General features: G+C 42.7%; 1 protein-coding gene across 3 annotated transcripts in view; it reads right to left on the bottom strand.

Annotated features, from left to right (window-relative positions):
• LOC115097266 overlaps nt 1–26,888 on the bottom strand; it is a 199,237-nt gene that overhangs the window by 22,361 nt on the left and 149,988 nt on the right. For all 3 annotated transcript variants that reach the window (XM_029612932.1, XM_029612934.1, XM_029612933.1), the window contains exons 11-13: nt 21,862–22,110; nt 19,574–19,786; nt 13,795–13,872 (exon numbers count right to left, since the gene is read on the bottom strand). In XM_029612932.1, the coding sequence (XP_029468792.1) occupies nt 13,795–13,872; nt 19,574–19,786; nt 21,862–22,110 (540 nt within the window). The remainder of the gene's footprint in view (nt 1–13,794; nt 13,873–19,573; nt 19,787–21,861; nt 22,111–26,888) is intronic.

Genomic DNA, 26,888 nt, shown 5'->3' with positions numbered 1-26,888 from the left:
TGGTATTACTTATTGCAGATAACTTGGGAGTAAATATCATTTCATCTAAGGTTGGAGAAGGGCCAGGGATCTCATTTTTTTTAGTTTCGACAGATGCTACTGTGAAATCCTTCTCTTGGACGGTTGTGTTCCAAATCCCTCCTTCTTCGCCTCTGCAGTAAGTATTATCATGTTGTCTTTTTCCACATTATTTTTCTTTTTTCTTGAGTGGGGTTGCTGATGTGCTTCCTTGTCTCTCCTCTCTTTCACTGCCCTTCTCCTTATGGTTCAGCAGCTATTGTGCCATTCCAATGGGAGAGCGTTTTTATTTGTCTGTATTTGGGTTATTTTTACTGATTCTGTTTTGGTTTAAGACAGAACTTTTGTTCAGCTTTGATTTAGGTTCACCTAATTTTTGTTATTATGTACCTATTTATTACTGGTTAGAGTCTGGCACCTGGGTATCCTTGTTTACACCCTTAGTAACTGGATGATTCCGGGGTGGGTTTTTTTTTAAACTTTATTTTTAATTATATTTCAATTAACAAGGCATAAAATCTTTGTAAGAGAAACAAGAGGATTGATAATAGCACAAAAACAGGAAGAAAAATAAGAACATTTTACCCAAAAAAACAATCCCCTACAAAAAAAGAAATTAAAAACGGGGGAGGAGAGAAATACAGGAGACTATGAAGACATATAAAGGCAAAGACACTAGCAAGATACATTCTGCTATATCAATTATAAGAATTCACTGGTTCCCTAAGGGAGTAGGAGAAGATGTTAACATCTTGCGAGCCTCAATAAAGGATTTCATTTGATCTGAAGGAAAAAAAAGGAAAACTCTCTGAATGATATTTGACAAAATATTTACAAGGATAACGTAAAATAAATGAGGCTCCTAAAGACAAGGTATCCTTTCTGAGAGCCAAGAAAGCCTTCCTTCTTTGCTGTGCCAGCCGTGAGAGATTAGGAAAAAATCTCAATTTTTGTCCCAGAAAATCCACATTTAGATTTTGGAAATATGCTACCATTTCTTTACTTAAATCAGCTTCAGAAAACAAAGAAACTAATAAAGTAGTTCTTTCAATTGTTTCTGGACCAGTCATTTCCAGGAGGCCCGTTAAATTTAAAGAAGAAACTACAGGAGCATCTTGACCAAAAACTGCGTTAGACTGGGGAGAAGAAGGTAAAAAACCCAACTTATTCAGTGAAGGGAGCATCTCTGGAGCCAAATGTAGGATTTCTACTAAATATTTTCTAAGGGTAAACCAGGATAATTCACCAATAATTTTAGAAAAGTTCAAAATACGAAGATTAAGCCTTTTAGCAGAATTCTCCAATGCTTCAGTCCATTGAGACATTGCTCCTTGTTCATGCAAAAAAGCAATTTGAACCCCTGCATTTCCCCATGTCATTTGTAATCTCAGTTAGTTGTTCCACATGCTCCTGAACTTGTGACTCAAGCCTAGAAATCTGGGGCTCAAATTTTAAGGCAAGGGAATCCATTTTCCTTGCAGAAACACAAAGAATCTGGCCAATCTTGGCCATCATATCCCATGAGGAATCCAAAGTCCACTTCTGCCGGTTTATTAAGGAATTGCGTGAACTCACCAGCAAGAAAGGTTTCCCTAGAAGATACAGCAGCCATAGCAGGTGAACCACCCAACAGAGCTTCCAGCACTCGGCAAGCTTTCTCTGCACTACTTTGAGTTGCTTCCAATTCCTGCAGAGATCAAGCAGACAGTGATACCTCCTCAGCCCATCCCCTGCAGGAGATGACATTCTCCTGCGTCGGTGCAGCTTCCCGGGAGGAGTTGCGTCTGACTGATGGCAGAAAGTCTTATGGCTGGGGGCTGAGGGAAACCTCCTCTTCCAGCTGAGCCAATACTCCTTCATCGGACCCAGCAACAGAGATCTGGCCTCTGGACGAAGCAACAATCGGAGAAGCGAAAGATGTAATCGTTTACTGGCCAGGGAGCTGAGTACACTCAGAGGGGAAAACTCTAACCTTCCCTTTTCTTTTGGGAGCTATTTAGAAAGAAAATATAGGCAATCCCATCAGACAGCAAATCTCAGCATCCTCTTCTCTTGGCCATCTTGTTCCTCCCCCCAGTAATGGTGTGTGTGTGTGTGGGGGGGGGGGGGGGGGAGGCAATCAGTTAGAGGCTGATATTTGATTAAGGTGAGGTATTTAAGGGGTAGAGGTCTTTTTTAGTTGTTCCGTCATGGATGGAAGAAGATTGATACTGCTTTTGTGGTTATTTTATTTCTTCTTTTTATTGCTTTGATTTATATGTTTGCATATGTAATGTGGCTGAGAAGTCAAATGAAGAAGAGAGGAGAGCAGAGACAGCACCCCGTGGCATAAAACTTTAGGAATGCTGTGTGATTGCTTTTGAGTTCTTGCAGATATGAATAAGAGTCACGTCTGTTGATTTAACTTTTTACAATGGGGAGAGGCTCATCTTTGCCTCTCCCACAGCCACACATGCCCTCTCATGTGAGAAAAATTCAAGCCTGAAACTGTAAAGTATTTAAAGAAATGGTATTTACAAACTAAGGATAATCCTAAATTGCAATTTCCAGTGGATGGCAGTTTTGACTGGGATAAAATTGAATATTTAAAGTGGATATTAAAGTCTATTTCACTGGATGAAGTTGGTCTGTTTTAGATGTGGTGGCAGAAAGCATATTTATGTAAGCAAAAATCAATTAATGCAGGATTGAAAGATACTTTGCAGAAAATAAAAAAGACTTTAGATTTTATGAAAGTCCGATTAAATAAGTTAAGAACAAAAACATATAAGTCCAAAGTAGTGGGGGATGAACATCCACTGCTATGATATTCTACAGTTTCATTCGGGTTGATTCAGTAAAATGCGTAGGAGAGCCGGCGCTCTGAGGTGAGCGCCCGCTCTCCCAACGCATGCCCAGGCCACTCTCCTGGGCATGCGATTCTGTATGCAAATGAGGGCCCGCAGTAAAAAGGAGGCACTAGGGACACTAGCATGTCTCTAGCGCCTCCTTATTGGCAGAAGCGGCAGCTGTCAGCAGGTTTAACAGCCGACGATTAATTTTACCGGCATCGGTTGTCGAACCCACTGACAGCCATGGGTTCAGAAAACGGACGCTGGCAAAATTGAGCATCCGTTTTCCAACCCGCAGGCAGCTGGCAGATTTTTAATTTTTTTTTAATTTTTGGGGCCTCCGACTTAATATCGCTATGATATTAAGTCGGAGGGTGTACAAAAAAGCAGTTTTTTCTGCTTTTCTGTATACTTTCCTGGTGCCGGCCAAATTAACTCCTGCCTTTGGGCAGGCGTTAATTTCTGAGAGTAAAATGTGCGGCTTGGCTGCACATTTTACTTTCTGTATCACGCGGGACTAATAGGCTCATCAAAATGCATTTGCATGTTGAGGGCGCTATTAGTTTCGGGGGGGAATTGGACGTGCGTTTTCCATGCGCTATTATTACCCCTTACTATATAAGGGGTAATAATAGCGCATCGTACTGAATCGGCCTGATTGTAAGTTGTTAAGCAATTAAAGACTATATCTAAGCCTATTGAGAGAGTTGAGGGAGATATATTAGAAGATCCAAGTTATCTGGGGGGATACTGTAAGCCATCATCAGCTTCTGTAAAGAATCATGATTTGCCCCTAAGAGATATGTCAGAAGACCTTGATTATACTCCTCCAGGTTGGGCTACGTATCAGACCTCTGGCCAGAGTAGTTCAGATTCACAAGGAGCCACTCCACAGTCAGACGCAGCCAAGTCAGGCAGCTGGACTTGTCCTCATTTAAGTATTAAGTCCAGAAGCTGAGACACTGAGCCAAGCTTTAAATAGCTTGAATACTTCTTTAGTTGAAATGGTGTTATCTCCACATCTGGGACTTGAAAAATGGTGTAGTAAATTTCCTGATTGTAAGCACAATTCTCTTAGGGAGAAAACACTTAAACAAAGGCAAAGATCGTTTAAGGGGGAACAAGAAGGCATGTATCCTTTGCATGAGGTGCCAAGTGCAACTGCAGCTGCTATTAATGGTGTACAAACAGTTTATATCCCCTGGTCACGTACTGATTTATTGGTAATTAAAAGCTCATTACCTAATTTTAGAAAAGACCCGAAAAAATGGTTGGACAAGACTGAAAGTATTATTCAGGCATATGCTCCGACATTATGCTACTGACATTAGTTTTGCCATGCGATGTGCCTGCCTGGTTAATTGAAAAAGCTACCTGGCCCTCAGGGGTAGATCTCCCAATGAATCCAACAAGCCCCAGTTACAATCAAGTTGAGGATTTACTTAAAGCAGCTTTAGAAATTTTTCTTCCTAAGACAGACTGGTCTAAGAATGTGTAAAATGTTAACTACATAAGAGCCAGCTGAGTATTTGAACAGATTAATGGAAGTGTTTGTAGCACACTCAGGAACTGATGATCCTGGAAAAGAAGCTAACCAGGCTGCTTTGACAAATTATTTCCTTATGGGGCTTAATTCTAAATTGAGAGAGAAAGTAAAAAATTCATGCATCACGTGGACAACAGAAACTCTGTCAAAAGTTTGTGCAATTGCCTTAACATGCTATGAGCAAATGATGTCAGCTAAGAGCCTGCAAGATGATAAATTGTTGGCTTTACAAATAAATCAGTTTGAAAATGCTCATGTGAAGGTGACAGAAGAAGGGGTAGAGGGGGATTCAGAGGAAGGGGCGGGATTGCCGGGGTCCTCTCCCTTGCAATTACTGTCATGAAATTGGACACTGGAAAAGAGACTGTCCTTATTTGATACCTCTTCCTCCTCCCCCTCCCCCCCCGCCCACTTCCAATGGAACAGAGTCATTCTACACTGTCACTAGCAGCCAAACCATAAAGCCCTGATACAGTGAAAATGCCATATGCCTAGGGTGACCATTAACCTCCATGTCAAGAGGGACAAGACAATCCAGTCCTGGTTTTACCCCATTGCATTCATAGAAATGTAGTTCTGATTTCTCTATTGATTTCCGTAAGAAAAACAGAACTATGTCTCACTGTATGCATTGGGGTGAACCAGGAGCTGGTTCCCGTTTTTTTCCCTTGACAAGGGAGTGACCAAATAACTCCTTGTCAAGGGAAAAAAACATGGAGCTATATAGTCACCCTACATATGCCTACTAGGGGTGAGTGAAGACTGTCAGGAAGTTTTCTGCTCTTACTCTATCTTCTGCTCTTCAATCTGAACCTACGATTGTCATGTCAGTCTCTGGAAAATCTGTTAAATGCCTTGTGGATACTGTGTCTTGTTCTACTTTGCGAATGTAATCTGCACCAGTAATTCCATTATTAGTTGAGAGGGTAAAGGTTGTGGGTGTGACTAGTAATTAGAGACCCTCCCTCTGTCCAGTGCTGTACCTGTACAGATAGGTTTTATGCAAACCTCACATGCCTTTTTACTGTCATCTTCCTACTGTTGCGATCTGCCCTTTTTGGGCAGCTTCTCCACCTTTTCCCCCTTTGAGCGTTTCCTTCGCGGCCCAGAGCCACGGATGCACTTCTCACGTGGCAGGAGCCGCGCTACTGCAGCCCCTGCAGCCTGTCCCTGCTCTTCACCTCGCGGCAGGAACCGCATTTCTAATTCCCTTGTGGTTGGGAGGCTGCCAACTGGCGTCCCCATGTGGCCCAGAGGCCACCATCTTGCCTTGGGTCTTCCGGGGGAGGAGGGCCTGCATCCCTGGTCTTTCCTGCAGCAGGAAGCCGCCTTTGGTTCATCCTTTGTGGCAGGGAAGCTGCCGTCCATCCCAGGGCCTGTCCTGAGGCCTGCTTCTTCTTCTACAGGCTTCAGCATCGCAGCAGGGCTGTTGTCCAGGGTTCTGCTCTGCTTCCTGTTCCTCCTGGGGGGTGAGGCCAGCTCTCTCTTCAGTATTTGGAGGAACAGCGGGGAGGAGGTCCACCTCTAATGTCGTCGTTGGATCCGCCTCTTCTGCAGTGTAGAAAGCCTCAATCTTCATTCCAGCCTTGCCTTCACAATGAGCCAGTCCTCCCTAGGACTTCTCTGCCATCCAGCTTCTCAAGGCTTATGTTCTTCGTTGGAATTCCATATCTGTCTTCATTGTCCATGGTCTCACGTCTTCACGTATCCAGACCTTCTTTGTCTTCAGATGTCATCTCATCCTTTCGTCCTGCTCCATGATGGACTTTCCTAACCTGCACCTTGGCATTCTCTTGCCTTGTCTTTATTGGCCGTGCAAGGCATGCTCCAGTTCAGGCCTCATCTGAGTCATCGTTGAATCCCTCTTTTTCTTTTTCTCTACCTGTTTGGGGAACCACTTCCGTGGTCCGCAACCAGCCATGTCGGGCTGTGTAGGGCGCGCCGGCCAGCGTGGCCCGCAACCAGCCCTCATCGGTTGTGTAGGGCGCGTCTCATGGCAGTACCTATTCAGGGTGAGTGACCTTGTGACTCTTTGTGAAATCCTCATGTACCTTGAGTCATCCTTTTTAATTCTTCAAGCAACTTCGTCTCCGTGATGCCCTCACATATTTTGAGTGTTGTCTCATTCCTTTCGTCTTTGTCTGATGTCTTCACCCTTCGACCACCATTCGCCCTGTCGCAGTTGCTGTTCCATGCGGCAGGTCCGAAAGGGCTAGGAATAGTTGGAGGACCACTCATGAGACCAAACATTGCATTGTCTGTGTCTCTCTACTGCGTACAGGTGCGACAGTGGTCAAGGTCTATATCCATCAGCCTGCAATCGGACACCTCTCACCTGCCTCGGCGCTTGCTGGAACTCCTCTACAGCTGTGTCGTTGCCCAGGGGTACACGTCAATATCAGAGATGGGCCCGCTACCCGCGGGATTTTTCTTACCTTCCCAGAAGAAAATTTTTGTATGGTACAGTCAGTTTTGGATACAGCCCCTTTAGCTTTTATGGGGCCAGTTTCATCAATATGTATGTGTCCCCCTGATTTATATCTTTCACAGTGCCTGACAGCTTGTGGGCTAAAGGAAGTGATGATGTAGGGAATTTACATATTGATCCTGTTGTGATTTCAGTTAATCCAGCCAAAAGGTTGCCATGGAAACCACAGTTTACCTTAAAACCTAAGGCTGTTGAGGGGATTCGGCCAGTGATAAGGGATCTACTGGCTCAAGAGGTTTTAATAAAACTGTCACCTGCAGACTCAATTCCTTGCAATATACCTATATTACCTGGGTTAAAACCTCATTCTGACAAGTACAGGTTTGTACAGGATTTACGCTGGATTAATGATGTGGTTCCACCTAGCGCTCCCATAGTACCTGATCCTTACACTCTCCTGTCTATGACCCCACCTGAAGCCCAGGTGTTTACAGTGGTAGATTTATGCTCTATAGGCTTTGCTATTGAAATTGCCCCCCAAGTCACGCTATTTGCATTCTCATTTGAAGGTCAAAGGTTTACCTGGACCAGACTGCCCCGGGGATTTGTGCATTCACCTATTCTTTTATAAGGCCTACACATGGTTTTGGAGTCATTTGTATTTCCATGTCAATCTGTTTTGTTACAATACACTGATGACCTTCTTTTGTGCTCAGTTTCACGCACAGCAGTTACAGACACAACCCAATTGCAGCTACAGCGGGGCTCAAAGAATCTAAGAGTAAATTACAACTTAGCATTCCTACAGTCATTTATTTGGGTTTCAAATATCACTGGGTTCTCATTCACTAACATCAGATTGGGTACTATATTAAACATTCCACAGCTCCTTTCCAGGTTCAGTATATTTTTTCAGATTATGGATTTTAGATTTTGCTGCATTGAAGCAAAAGGCAATGCCCTTGCTGATGCAGCAGCACGTAGAGCAGATCAGATCTTACCTCATGACACAAATATAATTATTTTGCTTTCTTCACAGATACCTGAGCAAGTGACTTTTGCTTAACTCCGTACCTTACCACATGGTGCTGCTCCAGAGCATGCATTTATGGCTGAAACAAGGATGCACCAAAGCACCTGATGGCTTATGGAGGGGCCCCTTCTAAAGTGTTGCCTTTCTTGCCTAGGGTAGTACATGTCCATTCTCATTCTAGTAAGCCAGGTGTAATGAAAGAAATCCTCTCTCATTGGGGGGCTCCTAAGTTGGGGCCTATAGTGCAAAGTGTGGTTAATAGGAGTTCTACTTGTATAATCCACAATATAGGGAAAACATTGTGAGTTGCACCCTCATATCTGACTGCTCCTTGGGGCCCATTTATAAGAATGCAAATTAGTTTTATTGTAATGACACAGGTGTTACAATGGAAATTTATTCTCATGGTAGTCTGCATGATTAGTGGGTGGGCCAAGGCATTTCCTACAGCTAAGGCTGATGCAGAGAAGGTTGCAAAAAAACCGTTAAAGGAACGTATACCTATTTTGGAATTCCTGAAGTTATTGAAAGTGACTGAGGTACCCTTTTTGTTGGACAGATGATACAAAAAGTGGGTAAAGCACTAGGGATTAAACTACATTTGCATTGCCCATACAGACAGATGCGTCTGGCCTAACTGAATGAATTAATCAGACTCTTAAAATCTGGCTACTTCAGAGAAATTTAATCACATATTTTAGAGAGTTTTATTTTAAGAGTCTTTGATGAGTATGAGCAAATAGTGGATTAGACACCGGAAGTTGTCCAAAAATGCTTTATTTGAATGGAGACACAAGATTCATACTTTTGCCCGACTCAGGCCGAGTTTTGCCCCACCGGGGCTGCCTCAGGGGCTGTATGTTGATTTTTGTAATTTCAATATTCAATATATTTATACCATGATTCGAGTGTCTGAAATGCCAAGATCGTGATTTGTGCTCGAAGCGAGATTACAGCTCAAAGTGCTACATAAACATTACCCGTGAGGCACGTGAAAGGACGTACGCAGACGGCATGACGCGATGTTTTATTTTAAGAGTCTTTGATGAGTATGAGAAATATGCCAAACCTTAACCATGAACTAACTTCACATAAGATTTATTGGCGCTGTAATAGATACCACACTAGCAAGAGCGTTCCTCCCTTCAGACAGAGTCAAGTGCTCTGCAAAATTGCAAAACATTATTGAAAACACCCTGGACAATGGGTCTCGGCATTCTGGTATTCTTAGAATACATAGCAGCGGCTATTTATGTAGTCCCATTAACACACTTACATATATGTCACCTTCAAATGGGACCCTTCAACCAGTCCCGCATCAAGTAATACTAGTAACTGATGCCACCGCCATTGGTTGAGGAGCCTACACTGGACAATATAAGACACAAGGTGTCTAGTTAGCTCAAAAAGGCAATTGCAAATCAACTTACTGGAACTCAAGGTGATGTGAAATTCACTGATAGCATTCTACCACATCCTTCGAGGAAAACACATAATGATTCAAATGGACAATCAAGTAGCAATGTTTTATATCAATAAACAAGGAGGAACAGGATCATGGGTCCTGTGTCAGAAAGCCCTACACATATGGCACTGGGCAATACAGAACAAATCAACACTGCAAGCAACATACTTACCTGGCATAGCAAACACTGTGGCAGACAGACTCAGAATATTCCGCCCACACAAATGATCCCTGACACAATCCACAGCCAATCACTTCTTCGGGCTGTGGGGACAGCCATGTAGAGATCTCTTTGTAATGGAACAAAACAGAAAACTAAATTGATTCTGTTCCATTTGACCCAGTGATCTAAGTGAAGCTCCATATGCCTTCCTAATTCTCTGGGTCAGAGGCCTCGTGTACCCTTTTCCTCCAATACCACTTATAGAGATGACTGTTTAGAAATTCATGTGATACTGAGCCAAGATGATTCTAATCAAACCAGCATGGCCCAGGCAACTGTGGTATGCCTATCCAGTACAATTCTCCATCAAACCTCCCATGAGACTGGGAGTAAGTCCTGCCTTACTAACCCAAGATGACAGCATCTTATTACACCCGACACTGCCAACGCTGGATCTGAGAGCATAGATGTTGAATGCTTGGTTCTATCTCTATAGTCTCTACCAGACCCAATTCAGAATGTCCTCCTCTCAGCGAGGAAGCCATCCACGAGATGCAGTTATTTTTTCAAGTGGAAATATTACTCAAACTGGCATACTTCGCACAACTTAAACCCAATCAATGGCAAAACTTGACGTTTAGAGGTAGATCTTCAAAACATACGCGCGCGTGTACTTTTGTTCGCGCCATCGGCGCGAACAAAAGTACACCAGATTTTATAAGATACGCGCGTAGCCGTACTTACAATGGAAGGTATTTTTTCTAGTAGCAGTCATTTCTACATGAAGAGTGAGCGAACTGCAAGCTCTAATTCACTACCCTCCTTATATGCAAAATAGGCACGCCGGCGCGCGAATGCCCTGCGCGCGTAAATCCGGGAGGATTTACGCGCGCAGGGATTTTAAAATCTACCCCTTAGTGTCTTATCTGCATCATCTCTCCCAATCTAGTTTGGAAACTATATCGGTACGCATGCTTCTCAGTGCCATTGCAGCTTATCATTCACCAGAAAATGGAGCACCTACTTCCATGCATTCCCTAGTCTCCAAATTCATGAAGTGACTTCTACATCTACATCTACTGGTTTGAAAACCACCGGTGCCTTCAGACATCAACATTTTTCTCACCTTACTAATGAATGCTCCTTTTGAATCCCTAGAAACTGCAGTGCTGAAATACTTACAATGGAAGGTATTTTTTCTAGTAGCAGTCATTTCTACATGAAGAGTGAGCGAACTGCAAGCTCTAATTCACTACCCTCCTTATATGCAATTATTTCATTATAGTTCTCACAGGACACATCCAAAAGTTACTAAAAGTGGTTTCTGCTGTTACGTTTGGCCTGTCATAGGATAGCCCTGTGACCAACCACACTCACTCTAAGACACTGCTGCCCACCAAGGACACTGCTGACCAACTCATGCAGCATAGGCACCACCAGCTTCCCCTATCCTGAATACTGTGCTACACTCTAGGCGCACAAGGACGATATATTGAGTCATAAAGGCCCTGTGGTGGGAAAGCAATCCTCGGGTGCCTCTTGATGATGTCATACAGCTGGATATTTAAACCCAGCCATGACACCAGTGGTTTGCCTCAGCAACAGATCTCCTGCCTTCGCAGTATGTATTGCCAGTGTTCTTGTTTGCCTTGTCTCTCCAGCCTTGCCTTGCCTTGTCTCATCTCGTCAGCTCTCTCAACCAGTCCCAGTCCAGCCTGCCCTGCCTTGTCTTATTTATCCAGCCTGCCTTGCCTCATTTCATCCAGCCTGCTTTGCCTTGTTTGTCCAGCCTCCCCTGTCTATCCAGTCCTCTTTGCCTTGCTCCTGCTTTCTCCTCGGACTGACTACCTGGATTGACCTTTTCCTAGATCTCGACTACGATTCACTTTCTGCCTGCCATTGTCCTTTGCCTGGACCTTGATTATTTTTGCTTGCTGTTTACCTCTGACCCCTTTACTGGACCTGGACCTGATTGCTCGCTGCCTACCCTAATCCCTGGTCTTTCTCTGGTACATCTCTTGGACTCTCTCCATACACTGTGGGACCTCCACCTAAGTCATGTCACCCCTCAGAATCCAAGGGCTTAACCTGTGGAGAAAGAGGTTGGTAAAGTTGAAGCTCTTGACCAGTACCATTCTAGAGTACACATGCCTGTTGTAAGTGTGGGCCTGAAGGTTTGCTCCTGAGGCAACCTCACCTAAGCATAAGGCTCCACTTCTCTTATATCTGCTTTTCACTTGAACCAACCAATAGTTCTCCTAACTTTCTTTCCAAAGCCTCATATACATGACGGTGAAAAGATGTTACAAGTGCACTCAATTTGTTGGGATCATATGAGATGAACAGTTGTGACACTTTTCTGTGGGACCGCGTTCAACTTTTTCTGGACAATTTTAGTTTTCCTTCTTTTGTGTGTGTGTATGTGTGTTTTTCAGTTGAGTTTTTCAGTAAATGTTTTTTCAGCTCTGTTGCAGTTGAACACAATCCCTCAGAAAAGCATCACAACTGTTCATCTCATATGATCCCAACAAATTGAGTGCACTTGTAGCTAAAAGAACACTATCAACTTAGATAACCAGTTACATGCAATACTGCTACAGAGCAGCAGAAATTGATCTCACCAATCCATTTAGGGCTCTCCAGGTACGAGCAATGGCTTCCTCCATTGCACATCTCATAGAGGACATATGTAAAGCAACTACCTAGTCATCTGTTCATACATTTACTTCCCTCTACTATCTAGCCTTAACATCCAAGGATAGTGTAATAGGACAAGCAATCTTGCATCATACAGTTTCTAAATAGTCTTCTCCCAACAGTGCATTCTGGCTTGCTTATCCAGATATGTTACACTGCAACCCTCAGCTTGGGACTCCCCACAGATCATGGCTAATTCAACCCTGCTTATAGAGGGAAAAAGCAAGTTTACGTAACGCAAATGGTGTTTTTGATAGATAGCAGACTGAATTAGCCATGAGATGCCTGCCCTTCTCCCTGGATAGCAGACTGCCTATGCTTTTAGCTTTGAAACAGATTGAGGAGACTCTGATGTAACACCTGTGATGGAGCTCACACACGTGCTCAGTAGAGCTCATAGCTCTACTAGCTTGGAGAGACAGATCTGTTCAGTGCCGCCAAAGGATGCCATCTACAGATCATGACTAATTCATCCTGCTATCTATGGAAAACATCATTTACGGTAAGCAAACTTGCTTTTCTTATCCCTTCATAGTCTCTCTCTTGTTATTAGCAGGGTGTGGTTGATTTACACTCTTCTGGTTTCTAGGCTGCAGTTGTCTGAACAACTGATCCTGAAAAAACATCCACTGAAAAACTCAATTGAAAAACATACACACAAAAGAAGGAAAACTAAAATTGCCCAGAAAAAGTTCAGATCCTGCTGAAGTGCCCAACTTCCTAGACCTCTATGATGAAAACCTGAATCAAATCCAAAAAGAATAGAGGAACTGCCATAACAAGTCAAGCCAAAGGTCCCTACAGCCTGTCATCTTGTCTCCATCAGTGGTAGCCAGTAGGTATATAAGAAACATAATATACACACTTTCTTCTTACCAGCATGCCCGCAACTGTTTCTCTATGGAGTATTCATAAGATCCCCACTGCTCTAGAATCTTTCTCACATTTATTCATTCGAGTTCCACTATATGGCAATTTGCTTTGTATCTCTATTTGCCTTTGGATTATTCAATTATTTATCAGAGTTCCACTATATGGCAATTTGCTTTGTATCGCTATTCACTTAAAGTATTTTACAATTATTTATCTATGTCCCACTATATAGCATTATTCCTTGTATCTCTATTCACTTATTGTATCTTTTTGCACCTTTCCCCCCCCCCTCTTTACTTGGTTTATTCATTATTTGTAATGCACTTGTGCTAACCTCCTGTTATTTAGCACTGCTGCAATTTTTTGTTGACTGTAAACCGATGTGAGGTTACTAAACAAATGTTGATATGCAAAAATGGCAAATAAATAAATAAACAAACAAACAAACAAACAAACAGGATATGTGTAGGTGTCCATTGCCTGCCATCTCCTTTCCATTTCCAATAGTCAATGAAGCCAGGGTGACATCTTGTTAAGTTAAATAGCCTGTGACAAATGTATCCTCTGTTGTCTAATCTCCGTTTGAACCCCCTAAACTGATACCCACCTCCAGGTATAAAAGTGTGCAAGAGGTGTATGACAGATTACTGAGATCTGCCAGTGCGTTTCAGATACTGGGTTCCAGTTATGAAAGCATGAACGTTTGGAAGCTTTGCCCTGAAGATGTGAGATACACCTACCAGTGTTTGCTTGGTAGTCAGGGTTGGAAAAGTCATAATTCGTCTCTTCTTTGTACCATGTGTCTGCCACTTCTTGTCCTAAAGATAAAATATATAGAAGTCAATATTCAGTAAGCCAGTTACAGGACAAGTTACAAGTCTAAAGTTATCCAGATAGCTTATCCTGGATATTCAGTGGGATAAACTGACTGTGCCTTATTAAAATTATCCAGCCACCTGTGGCTGGATAAATTTAAACCTAACAAAGCAAATTTTAAATATGTCCAGTTAGGTATAAAGTTATCCAACCTCGTGTGGCTGGATAACCTGTCACTTAACCAGGTATCTTCAAAAGATATCCGGTTAAGTAGTGATCCTGTAATAGAAAATACAAACTTTTCCGCAGGCCTCCTGGCCCACTTCCCATCTCACTACTATAAATAGGAGAACCCTGGCCAGGACCCTCCTCAAAGGCCTCTAAATTAAAAGATATATCAGTTTTTGTCAACAGGACTCCAACCCTCCCCCTTCCCTCCCTTGTAAATATTACACAAATATACTGGCTCCTTCCCCCCCCCCCAACACCTCCACCCTGCCCAAAGCCCTCCTACCCAGCCAGTACCTGAATGCTCACCCTGTTTTTGAACCAAGGATCATGGTAGACAGCGATCCCAGGTGTTTCTAGCATTGCTGTACTAACCTTGTAGATAGTCTCTCTCTCTCTCTCTCTCTCCTTAGGGCAAGATGTTAAAAATAGGGGTTATGGAAGGGTGTGCTAAGTTTACTGCACCATGTAATACTACCAAAGCAAAGCGGTAATTAAAAAATTTCCATAAACACACCTCTTTTTGTTATCAATGAGTTATTAACACTTTTTGATGAATCTAGGAATAAGTTAGCCAGATAACTTTATACCAGCTTACGATGACAGCTTATACTTCCAGCACTGACAGTTATCTGTCTAAATGCCTTTGTATATTGACCTCCACAATTAATATGTGCGATCGTACTGTCTTTATGAGACTACCAAGAACCTGAACTTCAGTGTAATCTAACAGCTAAAATGTCCTAAAACAGTTACAAACTGAGGGAATATCACAGTGTAGCATAGGGATGTGCAATCATTTCCCCCGAATTAGGCAATTTCAATGAAATTGCCTAATTCGGAATGGTTCGGGAACCGAAAAACGATTGAATTTTTTCTGAAATTTCGAAAAAAAATTCATTTTTGGGTTAGTGCGTGCTAACTCCCAATAGTGCGCACTAATTCCTGTTAGTGCGCACTAACCCGAAAATCGGGGCCCCCAAAAAAAAAAACCCTGAACCGCGGGAAAAACTAAATTCCCACGGGGGGGGGGGGGGCGAAACGAAGCCCGACATGATAAAGCAACCCGAAGCACATCTCTAGTGTAGCGTATATGATAGCAGTCCACACAGGAGTGTTACAGGGAAATATTGCCATGGGCAGTGTATTGCAGTACATATCTGCTTCCAATTAAGAGTGCTGCTAAATATAGCAGGATAAAGTTCTAGTTAACTGGATAAATTTATGTGGCTAATTCTGGCTGTGCCAGAGAACAGCCCTAAAGTTAGACAGTTAAGTTTATTCAGCTAACTTGATATCACTCCAGAATATTTCCAAAATGCTTCTAACTTATTAATTTTTATATGGCTAAATAGTTAGCCTAAGTCTGTCTGAGGTAGTCAGAACAGTGGGAAATGTAAAATCCACAGTTTGTCTGGCTAAAGTTCATATCTCCATATCTGTCTCAAGCCAAGTTTACATCCCATTACACTACTAGCATCTACTATCTCTGCTGGTAGGCCTTTCCAGGCCTTGCCATCTTCCTCTTTGATTCTGACAAGTTTCATACTTAATCCAAAATTTAGGGCCCCTCCTATGATTTAGAACCAGGCTTTATAATAATCCAAATGGTAACTAAAATTAGTGAGGCTGCTGTCTATAACATCCAGCATCCCTCTTCTCCAACCTTACCCCATCTAGTACCTCCTCCCGCTTTGATCACTGATGTTGGATTTATAACCATGACTGTTCCACGTCAATTACCTCAACCTTCTTGGAAGCCCAAAGCAGCCATATAGCCATTCTCTGTTAGTTGGTTTATATTCTCCCCCTTTGGCCCTCTAAAGTTCCATATGACTGAGTAAACACTCAAATGCTCTCCCTCATTTCTTCTCTTAGCATCTTATCCTTGCCACCTGCCCTTATTTGCACTCTGTATCTGTCCCAAGTATATTTAAATTCAATCATGTATTTGGTTGCCACTATTTCTAATTGGTAAGTTATTCCAGGCATCAACCACCCTCTCAATAAATAGTATTTCTAATGTAACCCCACCCCGGTGCGCCTATCCTGCATGAGGGTTGCATAAAAGAATTTGTATCTCTTTGGGGCTGAACCTCTCACTGGCTTAGCTCTTTCACATTCCCTCTTACTCTCAGGGCCGGATCCTTTGTAGGTGGGGGAGAGGGGGAGATATACTTCCACTGCCCAATGTGACAGGGGTGACCTTTTTACACATTCCTTTTCATCCTTTTTGCTCCCTTGGGAAGGGTACTTGTCCTTAGGGTGGGTGCAGTGAGTGTAAAAGAAATAACTCTGGAGTCACTGTTTTAATGGCCAAAATTAAAGTCTTTACTATTTATTAAAACACTGATGATGAATGGCACAATAACTCAAACTGCAGCACCACAGAATTCTCTTGATTTGCTTATAGTCTCTTCCCTCTATCTGTGGAGGACTCACATATCAGGGCCAGGGAAATATCCACTCTTGTGAATTATGAAAAATGGCGATTCCAGGTGGGCAGGGTTTCTTTAGACTGGTCAAAAAAGCCTTTCCAATCTGATAAAAATTGTTAAAGAGTCTATGGCACAGAGAGTAAGTTTTCTCTCTCTTTCCCCAGGGTGGTAAAATACCAGATGGGTGTCCCCAGTGATGTCTGACTTCTGTTACTTATGGTTAGCAGATCTACTGGATCTCTTTAGTTTTCACACATTCTCTTTAGTTCTTCTTTCTGGATACCTTTTGGGAAGGCTCCCCTTAAAACACGCAGAGCTTTTACTTCAGATAGGAAGGAAGGGCAGCCAAAACTTCCTCCTGGATCTTCTGACAAAATGCTTTATTCAACTCCAAAAAATATTAACCCTGGAGTTCCTCCTCACAATGGGTCACCATCACTTCAGGGGTAGGTCTGCCTTATCCCTGGGCATCCCAGACACAGGATTCCGCAATCCCAAGAAAGGCCCAGGTGTACAGAGAAGCTCCTACCAAGAAAAATCTCAAATGCCTGAAAACAACCCAAAGGGATATCCCAACCAGCTAGTGAGTAGACTGGAAGGAAAACTCTCCCGAACCTGGTCAGTATCCCCAGGCTGGGTTAGCCTCTTCCACTTATTGAGCCTGAAAAATAACAAAGGCAAAAGCTCCTCTGTACCTCCTAACGTTTTGCAAACCTAAAGGGACTGCCCCCAAGCTCTCTGTAGAGAGCTGCTAAATAGGCTCACAAGGGGGACGGCCATTCCAGACCCCTCAAAGGGAGGGGCTGCATTTGAATAGTGCCTCCCCCTCACAACTAACCTGCACTCTTACTAACTCAAAGGGTCAGCCAGGTCTTACTGGTGATGTGACCGTAGGGTCTGTCAAACTAATAAGCATATTATCCACCATATTAAAGGAAATATGGTGGATAATTGAATCTGTAACCTGTTTTCTCTGTTTCTCAATAAAACTTTTAAACACACAAAAAGTATTTTCTCTGAGCCTTCCTCCCTGGAACCTTTTATCATAACCCTCTCCTCCTTAAATTGTCTTTGCTATGGAAAATTTCACCTTCCCATACTTTAATGAAGCCTGTCAAATATTTTAATATTTTCTTCATATCCCCCTCACCCCTTCTTTCCTCCAGCAACTACATTCACAGACTAATTTTAAAATGAGCGTATCAGCGCACGAGCAGAGAAACGCTTGAATTTTAAATCATGTGCACACTTCAATGCGTATGATTTAAAATACACCTACCAAGCGCAAGTATGCTCCTAATTTTAAGAGGTTACTCGAGCAAAACGACTTCGCGTACCTTTCATAGGAATTGGCTGGGTTGAACACGTGTATGTAAGCGGATTTTAAAACATGCTCGCACGAGGGACATTCTCAGGTTTTACAATTAGTCCACCAGTCAATCTCAAGGTCACCCAGACTCCTCTGGTCCTTCATCCCACTCGTCCCCCAGCTGACCTGGACCTTCATCCTGCCCTGTAAGCCCCAAAACTCCAGATCTGCAGACTTTCTCCTCATCAGGAACGGCAGTAAAGTTACGTGGCTAACAAGCCACCACGTGCCGTGGCCTCCGGTTTTAAAATCTGGAGTTACGCACGTAACAGTTGGCTCTGCCCTGGAACGCCCATGCCCTGCCCTTTTCCAAGCCTTTATTTTTTGCTCGCACATGCGCATATACGCACATAAATGGCAGCTTTTAAAATCTGTGTTGCTCACGCGTGGCCCACGTATGTGCATATGTAGGCGCTTTAGCGAAAGTAACACTTTCAAAATCGCCCCCTTAGAGAGGGTAATATTCAAATTGAAACTGCCTATCTGATATATAGGTAAACCTAAGCACATAAGTTCTGTTTGCACATTAAGTTTACCCAGAATGAGAGGAAATGTTCCTAGGGGCTGAGTTGGGAGAGGGGTTTGCACTTATGTGCATTCTTTTAGCTTTTAAAAAGTATGCATGTAAATTTTCCCCAAAAACAACTGCATACATTTTAGCAGGTTTACTTGTGTACGGGTAAATCTGCAGTCGGAGTAACACTGGACGTGGCCAGAATGGTACGACTCTACTGCTCTGGCCAACGCTGGATGGGGCGGGAGGGATTTTGGGTGGGTGGGATAAGAAGGAGAATGGAGCCAGGAATTACATTTTAATACTGGGGGCAGAGAGGGGAGGAATGCCTAGCACTGCAATTTATTTTGGGGATTGGGGGACAGAGGAGGGAGGATAATATGCCCTTACTGTTATTTTTTAAATGGTTTAGAGGCTGTGGGGGGTGATTTGAGCCCGTTGGCCTGAAAGAGGATTTCTTGTTTATTTTTCTTACCCAGCTATATTCTGAATAAAGCCAGTTATGTGTAAAGTTATCTGTATATATTCAATGGGATGGCTAATGTTATCTGGGTAAAGATACCCAGATAACTTTAACCAAAAATATTCAGTGGGAGACTTGCGCCACTGAATACTCGGCTAGTTATCTAGATAAATTTACCTTGATAACTTTGCTGCTCACTGGCCTACTGACTATAGACCTCTTTGTATTTATTTACTGTGTACAGTGAATAGGTTGATTTTGATAATCTGTCATTTTAATGAATTTTATGCATTATTGAAACACAGTGCCTAATTTGTCAGAGACTATCATATGTAATGTCTCATTTTTCAGAGACCTCACACACAGGCTGAATCCCTCACATGTACTCTTTCACCAGTTGGAGACTGTGACATACAGAGTCTGACAGCTTGAAGTCCCTCATACACACTTTCTCACATGTCAGAGACTCGCATGTAGTGTCTCATATGTCAGACATTCACACACAGTTTCTTACTTACAGAGACTCTCATGCACAGCATCTCACCTGTCAGAGACTCTCACACACATCTCACCTGCCAAAGACTCTCATGTGTTTCCTGGATTAAAGACCCTCACATGCAGTGTCTCACCAGTCGGAGACCTTCACATGCAGTCTCTCACCTTTCAGAGACCCTCACCCACAGCGTCTCACCATTTAGGGTGGTGGAAGGTCCCCCAGTTTTAGCCCAGATGTTCTCTCCATAAGACGTATCGCTATGCTTCAAGGTTTTGAGTTGCAGCAGGTGCTCTGCCCATTTCTGGGCTTCATGGCTCATTTTCTGGTTTAGAGTTAAAGGTTTCGCTCCATGACGTAGTCGATATGCATTATTAGCTTTCAAAAAGTCCTGCACGAAGTCATCAGAACCTATCACAACAATTATCTAAGTTAGTGTATCACCAAAATACTCCAAGAACTGAACATAGGAAGGGGCAGTGGTATAAGAAGCCTCAGGTGAGATTATGATTTCTATAGTATACTATAGTGCTCAGGATTTAAGTTAATCTGATGAATTAAAACATCCAGGAATCCAAGTTCCTCCAGCAACTAGACTGCACTTATAATTAATACTGGAAGGTAGCACAAAGATGTTTATTTTATTTTACCCATCTTTTGCAAAGTCTGAGATGAATGCTATAGTTTTACATGGCTCTCTAAATTCAAATGACCCTCCATTACAGGGAGAGAGCTCCTGTTGTATCCCAGAGTGTTAGCTGCTGTGTAACATTAAAGGACACAACCTTCTACCCTGTTTACAACTGTATTCCAGTGTACCGTCAATGTGTCCCACAAAATCAACCCAATCGTACCACTGGTAAATCTATCAACATTCACAGGTCAATGCCAAGTACTATATGTAGGCCTCTCACTCACAGGGTCTGCATAATGCAACAGACTCCTAATTAGGTACAAGGCCACCTTGCTTTAATTATAAATATTTTTGTCTTTTAATCTTGTCTTTTAATCTTTGTATTTTAATCTTGCCGCGGAGGGAGCCGCGGCAAGATTAAAAATTGTGGTAATTGAGCCAGGAGAAGAGATATGGAGGCCTCAAATTCGTGGAACTGAAGTTCAGAAGTTTGTCTCTGAGGTTGGATACGGAAGAAAATTCCCCTGAAGCAGAACCGTTGGTTCGAAACACGCGCGTGTCGGGTGACTGACCAAAATTGGCGAGATAAGTACTGATCGTTTCTCTCGTATCTTTGGAGTACAGAGTGTGAAAATTAAGAGGATTATTGAAGAATCGATATGGGGCAGTTTTAATATATAAAAAAATGAAAAACTTTAACAAAAATATTTATAATTAAAGCAAGGTGGCCTTGTACCTAATTAGGAGCCTGTTGCATTATGCAGACCCTGTGAGTGAGAGGCCTACATATAGTACTTGGCATTGACCTGTGAATGTTGATAGATTTACCAGTGGTACGATTGGGTTAACATTAAAGGACACCTGCTGTTTCCTCAGGTTAGGATTAGCCTATAGTACGAAGGGGAATTGCACTAACTAAATGGGCGCTAAATGGTTGCAGAAAACAGGTGCTCATGTGTTGAGCGCCCGCTTTCCTAACGCACGCCCAGCCTCCTCTCCTGGATGGGCGATCCAATATTTAAATGAGGGGTCAATCTAAAAAGGAGGCGCTAGGGGCAAAGATGCATTCCTAGCGTCTCCTCGGAATCAGGTGCACAGGAGAAGTGGCTGTCAAGTGGGTTGGGAAAATGGAAGCTCGATCTACGAGCATCTGTTTTCTCCCGCTACCGGCATATACATGCACAAGATACACAGCCTGGACCGCGTATCTTGTGTGTGTGTATCGGATGACCAGATTTTTTTTTTTCCAAAGACTTTTAAAAAAAATAAATCACTGCTTTATTTGTTTCCTCCTACTTAGTATAGCTTCGATACTATTAGAGGAATCACAGAAAACAGGATTTTTTTTTTCAATGCTTCCTTGAGTGTGGCATATCTTTACACCAGCCCTAGGCTGGCGTAAAATTTGCCATGTTGCAAGGGCGCATTGGCTGCGCAGAAAATTTATTGGATCGCGGGTATTAGCTAATAGCTCTTATCTACAAGAATTTCCATGTGATGAATGCTATTAGCTACACAGTGATTTGGATGCGCATTTTGGACATACTAATCACCGTATTGGATCGGGGGGGTTTGGATGTGCGTCCAAAACGCGTGTCCAATCAGGTGTTAAGCCGTGTGAAGCGGCTAGCGCACAGTATCACATGAGCCTGTAAGTGTGGAATCCTCATTTATATCAGTGGTACTGGGGAGCTGAAAATAAGGCATGAATGTGAATGTAGATTTCTCAGTCAATAAATTACAAACCAATAGTTTAGTAATAAAATAGACAGACGATAGAGTAGGACAGTGGCATAGATACTGAAGGATAGATGGAGAGACCATCTCCATAGAGACCATCTCTGCCTCTTACCTGCAGTTGATGATTTTGTGTCTTTTATGCCAGACCCAGGATATGGGCCTATAGTTCCATGGTTGCTTGGACTTGCTCCAGCTGTCACTGGTGTCCCCTTAGGCAGAACATTCTTCTGAAAGTACCCAGGGTTGGTAATGTTACCTGCAGGACTGTACTGAGCCACCACAATCACCAAGCCTTTGCCATCTACTGTTTTAGCAATGCCAACTTCCTTGGAGTCTTTCCATACAACCTGGGTGAAGTGACCTAGAGAAGCATCAAGATTGAGAAAACCACAGGAATAAGACCATCTGACATGTGACTCACAGATACATATACCAGAAATGATCTAATCCAATGCAGTACCTATAGTGCAGAGTCTACAATGCCCTCTGCATGTTTTCAGATGCCAGGTGGGAGCATGGTCACCTCTAATGTAAACTGTTAAATTCATCAGAATATTCATGAATTTAGGGTAAGGTAAGTTCACTGAGGAAACCCCTTTCAGAATTGGGACATATGTTTGGGAATGACAAATTTATAGTGAGAGTTTCATGAAAGAATAAGGGGAGCTGTGAGATGGTGATGGCCTTATAATGAGGGATTCAGTGAGAAGTAATGAGAAATAGGGGATGAGAGTATGCATATAGCCTAAGTTAAAAACAACAGAATGTAAAGAATGAAAATACCAAGACAGACAAGAGATATTAATGGAAGCAGGAGGAATACAATCAATGAACATAAGAATCTTAAAACAATGTACAGGATATAATGTGATATTGTTAGGATTCCCTGCTCTGGCCACCCACGCAGGCACCCGGTCCTGGTCCTCTTCTCTGCCACATGGGGCAGCTAGGTCCCGAATCTCGCAGCGGCGGCCTGCCCAAGCTGCACGACCCACCGCCGGCTCGGCCTCAGTGCCCACCTCCCTAGGCACGCTGCTCTCCTCCTTTTAAAGGGCCCGCGGTGGGAAACTTTGCCGCGGCCCTGGAAGATGACATCACATCACCCAGGTATTTAAACCTGGCCCAGACTCCTGCACTTCACCTCAGAAACGGGTCCTACTCAGCTTTGAATGCGTTGTTGCTTGTTCCTGATCCTGATCCTGCGTTCCAGCTTGCCTTCCTGATCCTGCATTCCAGCCTCGTCTTCCTGATCCTGCATTCTGGTCCAGTTTCCTGTTCCTGTGTTCCTGCCTCAGCTCTGCTCCTGCCCTCGGACTGACTCCCCAGTTTTGACTCCTGCCTGGTACTTCGTCTCCGTTTCACCTCTGCCTGCCCTGACCTCCAGCCTGTCTTTTCGTCCTGCCTGTTTGCTGCCTGCCCTGACCTCTGGCCTGCTCCTGGCATCGCCTATCCGCCGCCTGCCTCGACCCTGCCTGCCTGATGCCATGTTGCCTTCTTCCTGGACTCTGACGTGAGAGACCCGCATCTAAGTCCTGACAGCCCCAGCACCCAAGGGTTCAACCTGCTGGGAACGTGGGCTAGTAAAAGTGAAGCTCCAGTTGGGTTTTCTCCACCTGCACCACCTCCAGACAACGAGGAACACCGGGGGCCTTCCCTTGGTGGTGGTGTCAACCTCGTCGCAGCTCAAGGGTCCACATACGTGACAGATATGTGTTATAGGATCATCATGTATTACCTGCCTTAAATATCAGATCTTTAGTAAGCAAGTTAATATGTATAGGAACATTTCATTTTAATCAAGATATGATAATCACTGCTTTTGAACACTAACTACATAAATCGTCAAGACCTGTTGATTAATAATTATGAATGTTACCGCTGTAAACCGTTGTGATCATCATATCGAATAATGGTATATAAAATGTTTAAAGAAAGAAATAAATAATGACTTTTTGAAATGGTATTTTCAGTGATTGAGAGAGTTATGAGATTTAAGTCCTTATATGTAAGGAAAGACAGGGAAATGACAGAGATATTCATTCATTCTGGACCAAAACATAAGAACATAAGAAAATGCCATACTGGGTCAGACCAAGGGTCCATCAAGCCCAGCATCCTGTTTCCAACAGTGGCCAATCCAGGCCATAAGAACCTGGCAAGTACCCAAAAACTAAGTCCATTCCATGTTACCATAGCTAATGGCAGTGGCTATTCTCTAAGTGAACTTAATAGCAGGTAATGGACTTCTCCTCCAAGAACTCATCCAATCCTTTTTTAAACACAGCTATACTAACTGCACTAACCACATCCTCTGGCAACAAATTCCAGAGTTTAATTGTGCGTTGAGTAAAAAAGACCTTTCTCCGATTAGTTTTAAATGTGCCCCATGCTAACTTCATGGAGTGCCCCCTAGTCTTTCTACTATCCAAAAGAGTAAATAACCGATTCACATCTACCCGTTCTAGACCTCTCATAATTTTAAACACCTCTATCATATGCCCCCTCAGCCGTCTCTTCTCCAAGCCAAAAAGTCCTAACCTCTTTAGTCTTTCCTCATAGGGGAGCTGTTTCATTCCCCTTATCATTTTGGTAGCCCTTCTCTGTACCTTCTCCATCGCAATTATATCTTTTTTGAGATGCGGCGACCAGAATTGTACACAGTAGTCAAGGTGCAGTCTCACTATGGAGCGATACAGAGGCATTATGACATTTTCCGTTTTATTCACCATTCCCTTTCTAATAATTCCCAACATTCTGTTTGCTTTTTTGACCTCCGCAGCACACTGAACCGACAATTTCAATGTGTTATCCACTATGACTCCTAGATCTCTGTCTTGGGTTGTAGCACCTAATATGGAACCCAACATTGTGTAATTATAGCATGGGTTATTTTTCCCTATATGCATCACCTTGCACTTATCCACATTAAATTTCATCTGCCATTTGGATGCCCAATTTTCCAGTCTCACAAGGTCTTCCTGCAATTTATCACAATCTGCTTGTGATTTAACTACTCTGAACAATTTTGTGTCATCTGCAAATTTGATTATTTCACTCGTCGTATTTCTTTCCAGATCATTTATAAATATATTGAAAAGTAAGGGTCCCTGAGGCACGCCACTGCCCACTCCCTTCCACTGAGAAAATTGTCCATTTAATCCTACTCTCTGTTTCCTGTCTTTTAGCCAGTTTGCAATCCACGAAAGGATATCACAACCTATCCCATGACTTTTTACTTTTCCTAGAAGCCTCTCATGAGGAACTTTGTCAAACGCCTTCTGAAAATCCAAGTATACTACATCTACCAGTTCACCTTTATCCACGTGTTTATTAACTCCTTCAAAAAAGTGAAGCAGATTTGTAAGGCAAGACTTGCCCTGGGTAAAGCCATGCTGACTTTGTTCCATTAAAGCATGTCTTTCTATATGTTCTGTGATTTTGATGTTTAGAACACTTTCCACTATTTTTCCTGGCACTGAAGTCAGGCTAACCGGTCTGTAGTTTCCCGGATCGCCCCTGGAGCCCTTTTTAAATATTGGGGTTACATTTGCTATCCTCCAGTCTTCAGGTACAAAGGATGATTTTAATGATAGGTTACACATTTTTTACTAATAGGTCTGAAATTTTATTTTTTAGTTCCTTCAGAACTCTGGGGTGTATACCATCCAGTCCAGGTGATTTACTAGTCTTCAGTTTGTCAATCAGGTCTACCACATCTTCTAGGTTCACCGTGATTTGGTTCAGTCCATCTGAATCATTACCCATGAAAACCTTCTCCATTACGGCTACCTCCCCAACAACCTCTTCAGTAAACACCGAAGCAAAGAAATCATTTAATCTTTCTGCGATGGCCTTATCTTCTCTAAGTGCCCCTTTAACCCCTCGATCATCTAATGGTCCAACTGACTCCCTCACAGGCTTCCTGCTTCGGATATATTCAAAAAAGTTTTTACTGTGAGTTTTTGCCTCTACAGCCAACTTCTTTTCAAATTCTCTCTTAGCCTGTCTTATCAATGTCTTACATTTAACTTGCCAACGTTTATGCTTTATCCTATTTTCTTCTGTTGGATCCTTCTTCCAATTTTTGAATGAAGATCTTTCGGCTAAAATAGCTTCTTTCACCTCCCCTTTCAACCATGCTGGTAATCGTTTTGCCTTCTTTCCACCTTTCTTAATGTGTGGAATACATCTGGACTGTGCTTCTAGAATGGTATTTTTTAACAATGACCACGCCTCTTGGACATTTTTTACTTTTGTAGCTGCTCCTTTCAGTTTTTTTCTAACAATTTTTCTCATTTTATCAAAGTTTCCCTTATGAAAGTTTAGCACGAGAGCCTTGGATTTGCACACTGTTCCTCTTCCAGTCATTTAATCAAATTTGATCATATTATGATCACTATTGCCAAGCGGCCCCCCATCGTTACCTCTCTCACCAAGTCCTGTGCTCCACTGAGAATTAGATCTAAAATTGCTCCCTCTCTCGTCGGTTCCTGAACCAATTGCTCCATAAAGCTATCATTTATTCCATCCAGGAACTTTATCTCTCTAGCATGTCCCGATGATACATTTACCCAGTCAATATTGGGGTAATTGAAGTCTAACACAAAATTATATTAAGGAGAGTCAACACAGTAACCCAATAGGAAAAATGTCAAAAAAGAGGGAAACTGATTTTTAATTCATAATATTGCCTATAGTGACGGTGTCATCAAGCCAGACATTGTGATTCAAACCTAAATCCAACCGGTCTTCTAATCATTCACCATCACTTTAAAAAATCTTTAATTATTTTTGTATGAAAAACTATTTTTGTGTATTTTTTTCTTTTTCAATATCATAAAAAATAGTCCAAAAGACTTCTGTATTTCACTCCATTGATAACGTGAAGATAAGAAATAACAAGCATTCTCTCAATGCATAATATAAATAGCGCCCAACACGGCCGATGTTTCGCTTAACAAAGCTTCCTCAGGGGCATCTAGATAACATCAGCATAGGAGTATTTGCCTAGAAATTAAAGGAGACAGTCTTAGCGATTTTCTATAAAGAAGATAGAAAACAGTACTTATCTGACCGCCATAGGCTACCGGTTCAAAATGGACATGAAGTCTCAATCATTCTTCTGCATCGCAGGGAGGA

The sequence above is a fragment of the Rhinatrema bivittatum genome, chromosome 8 (assembly GCF_901001135.1).
Source record: "Rhinatrema bivittatum chromosome 8, aRhiBiv1.1, whole genome shotgun sequence".
Taxonomy (NCBI): Eukaryota; Metazoa; Chordata; class Amphibia; order Gymnophiona; family Rhinatrematidae; genus Rhinatrema; species Rhinatrema bivittatum.
Note: the sequence above shows the minus strand (reverse complement) of the source record. Positions and strands in the feature narration are given on the sequence as shown.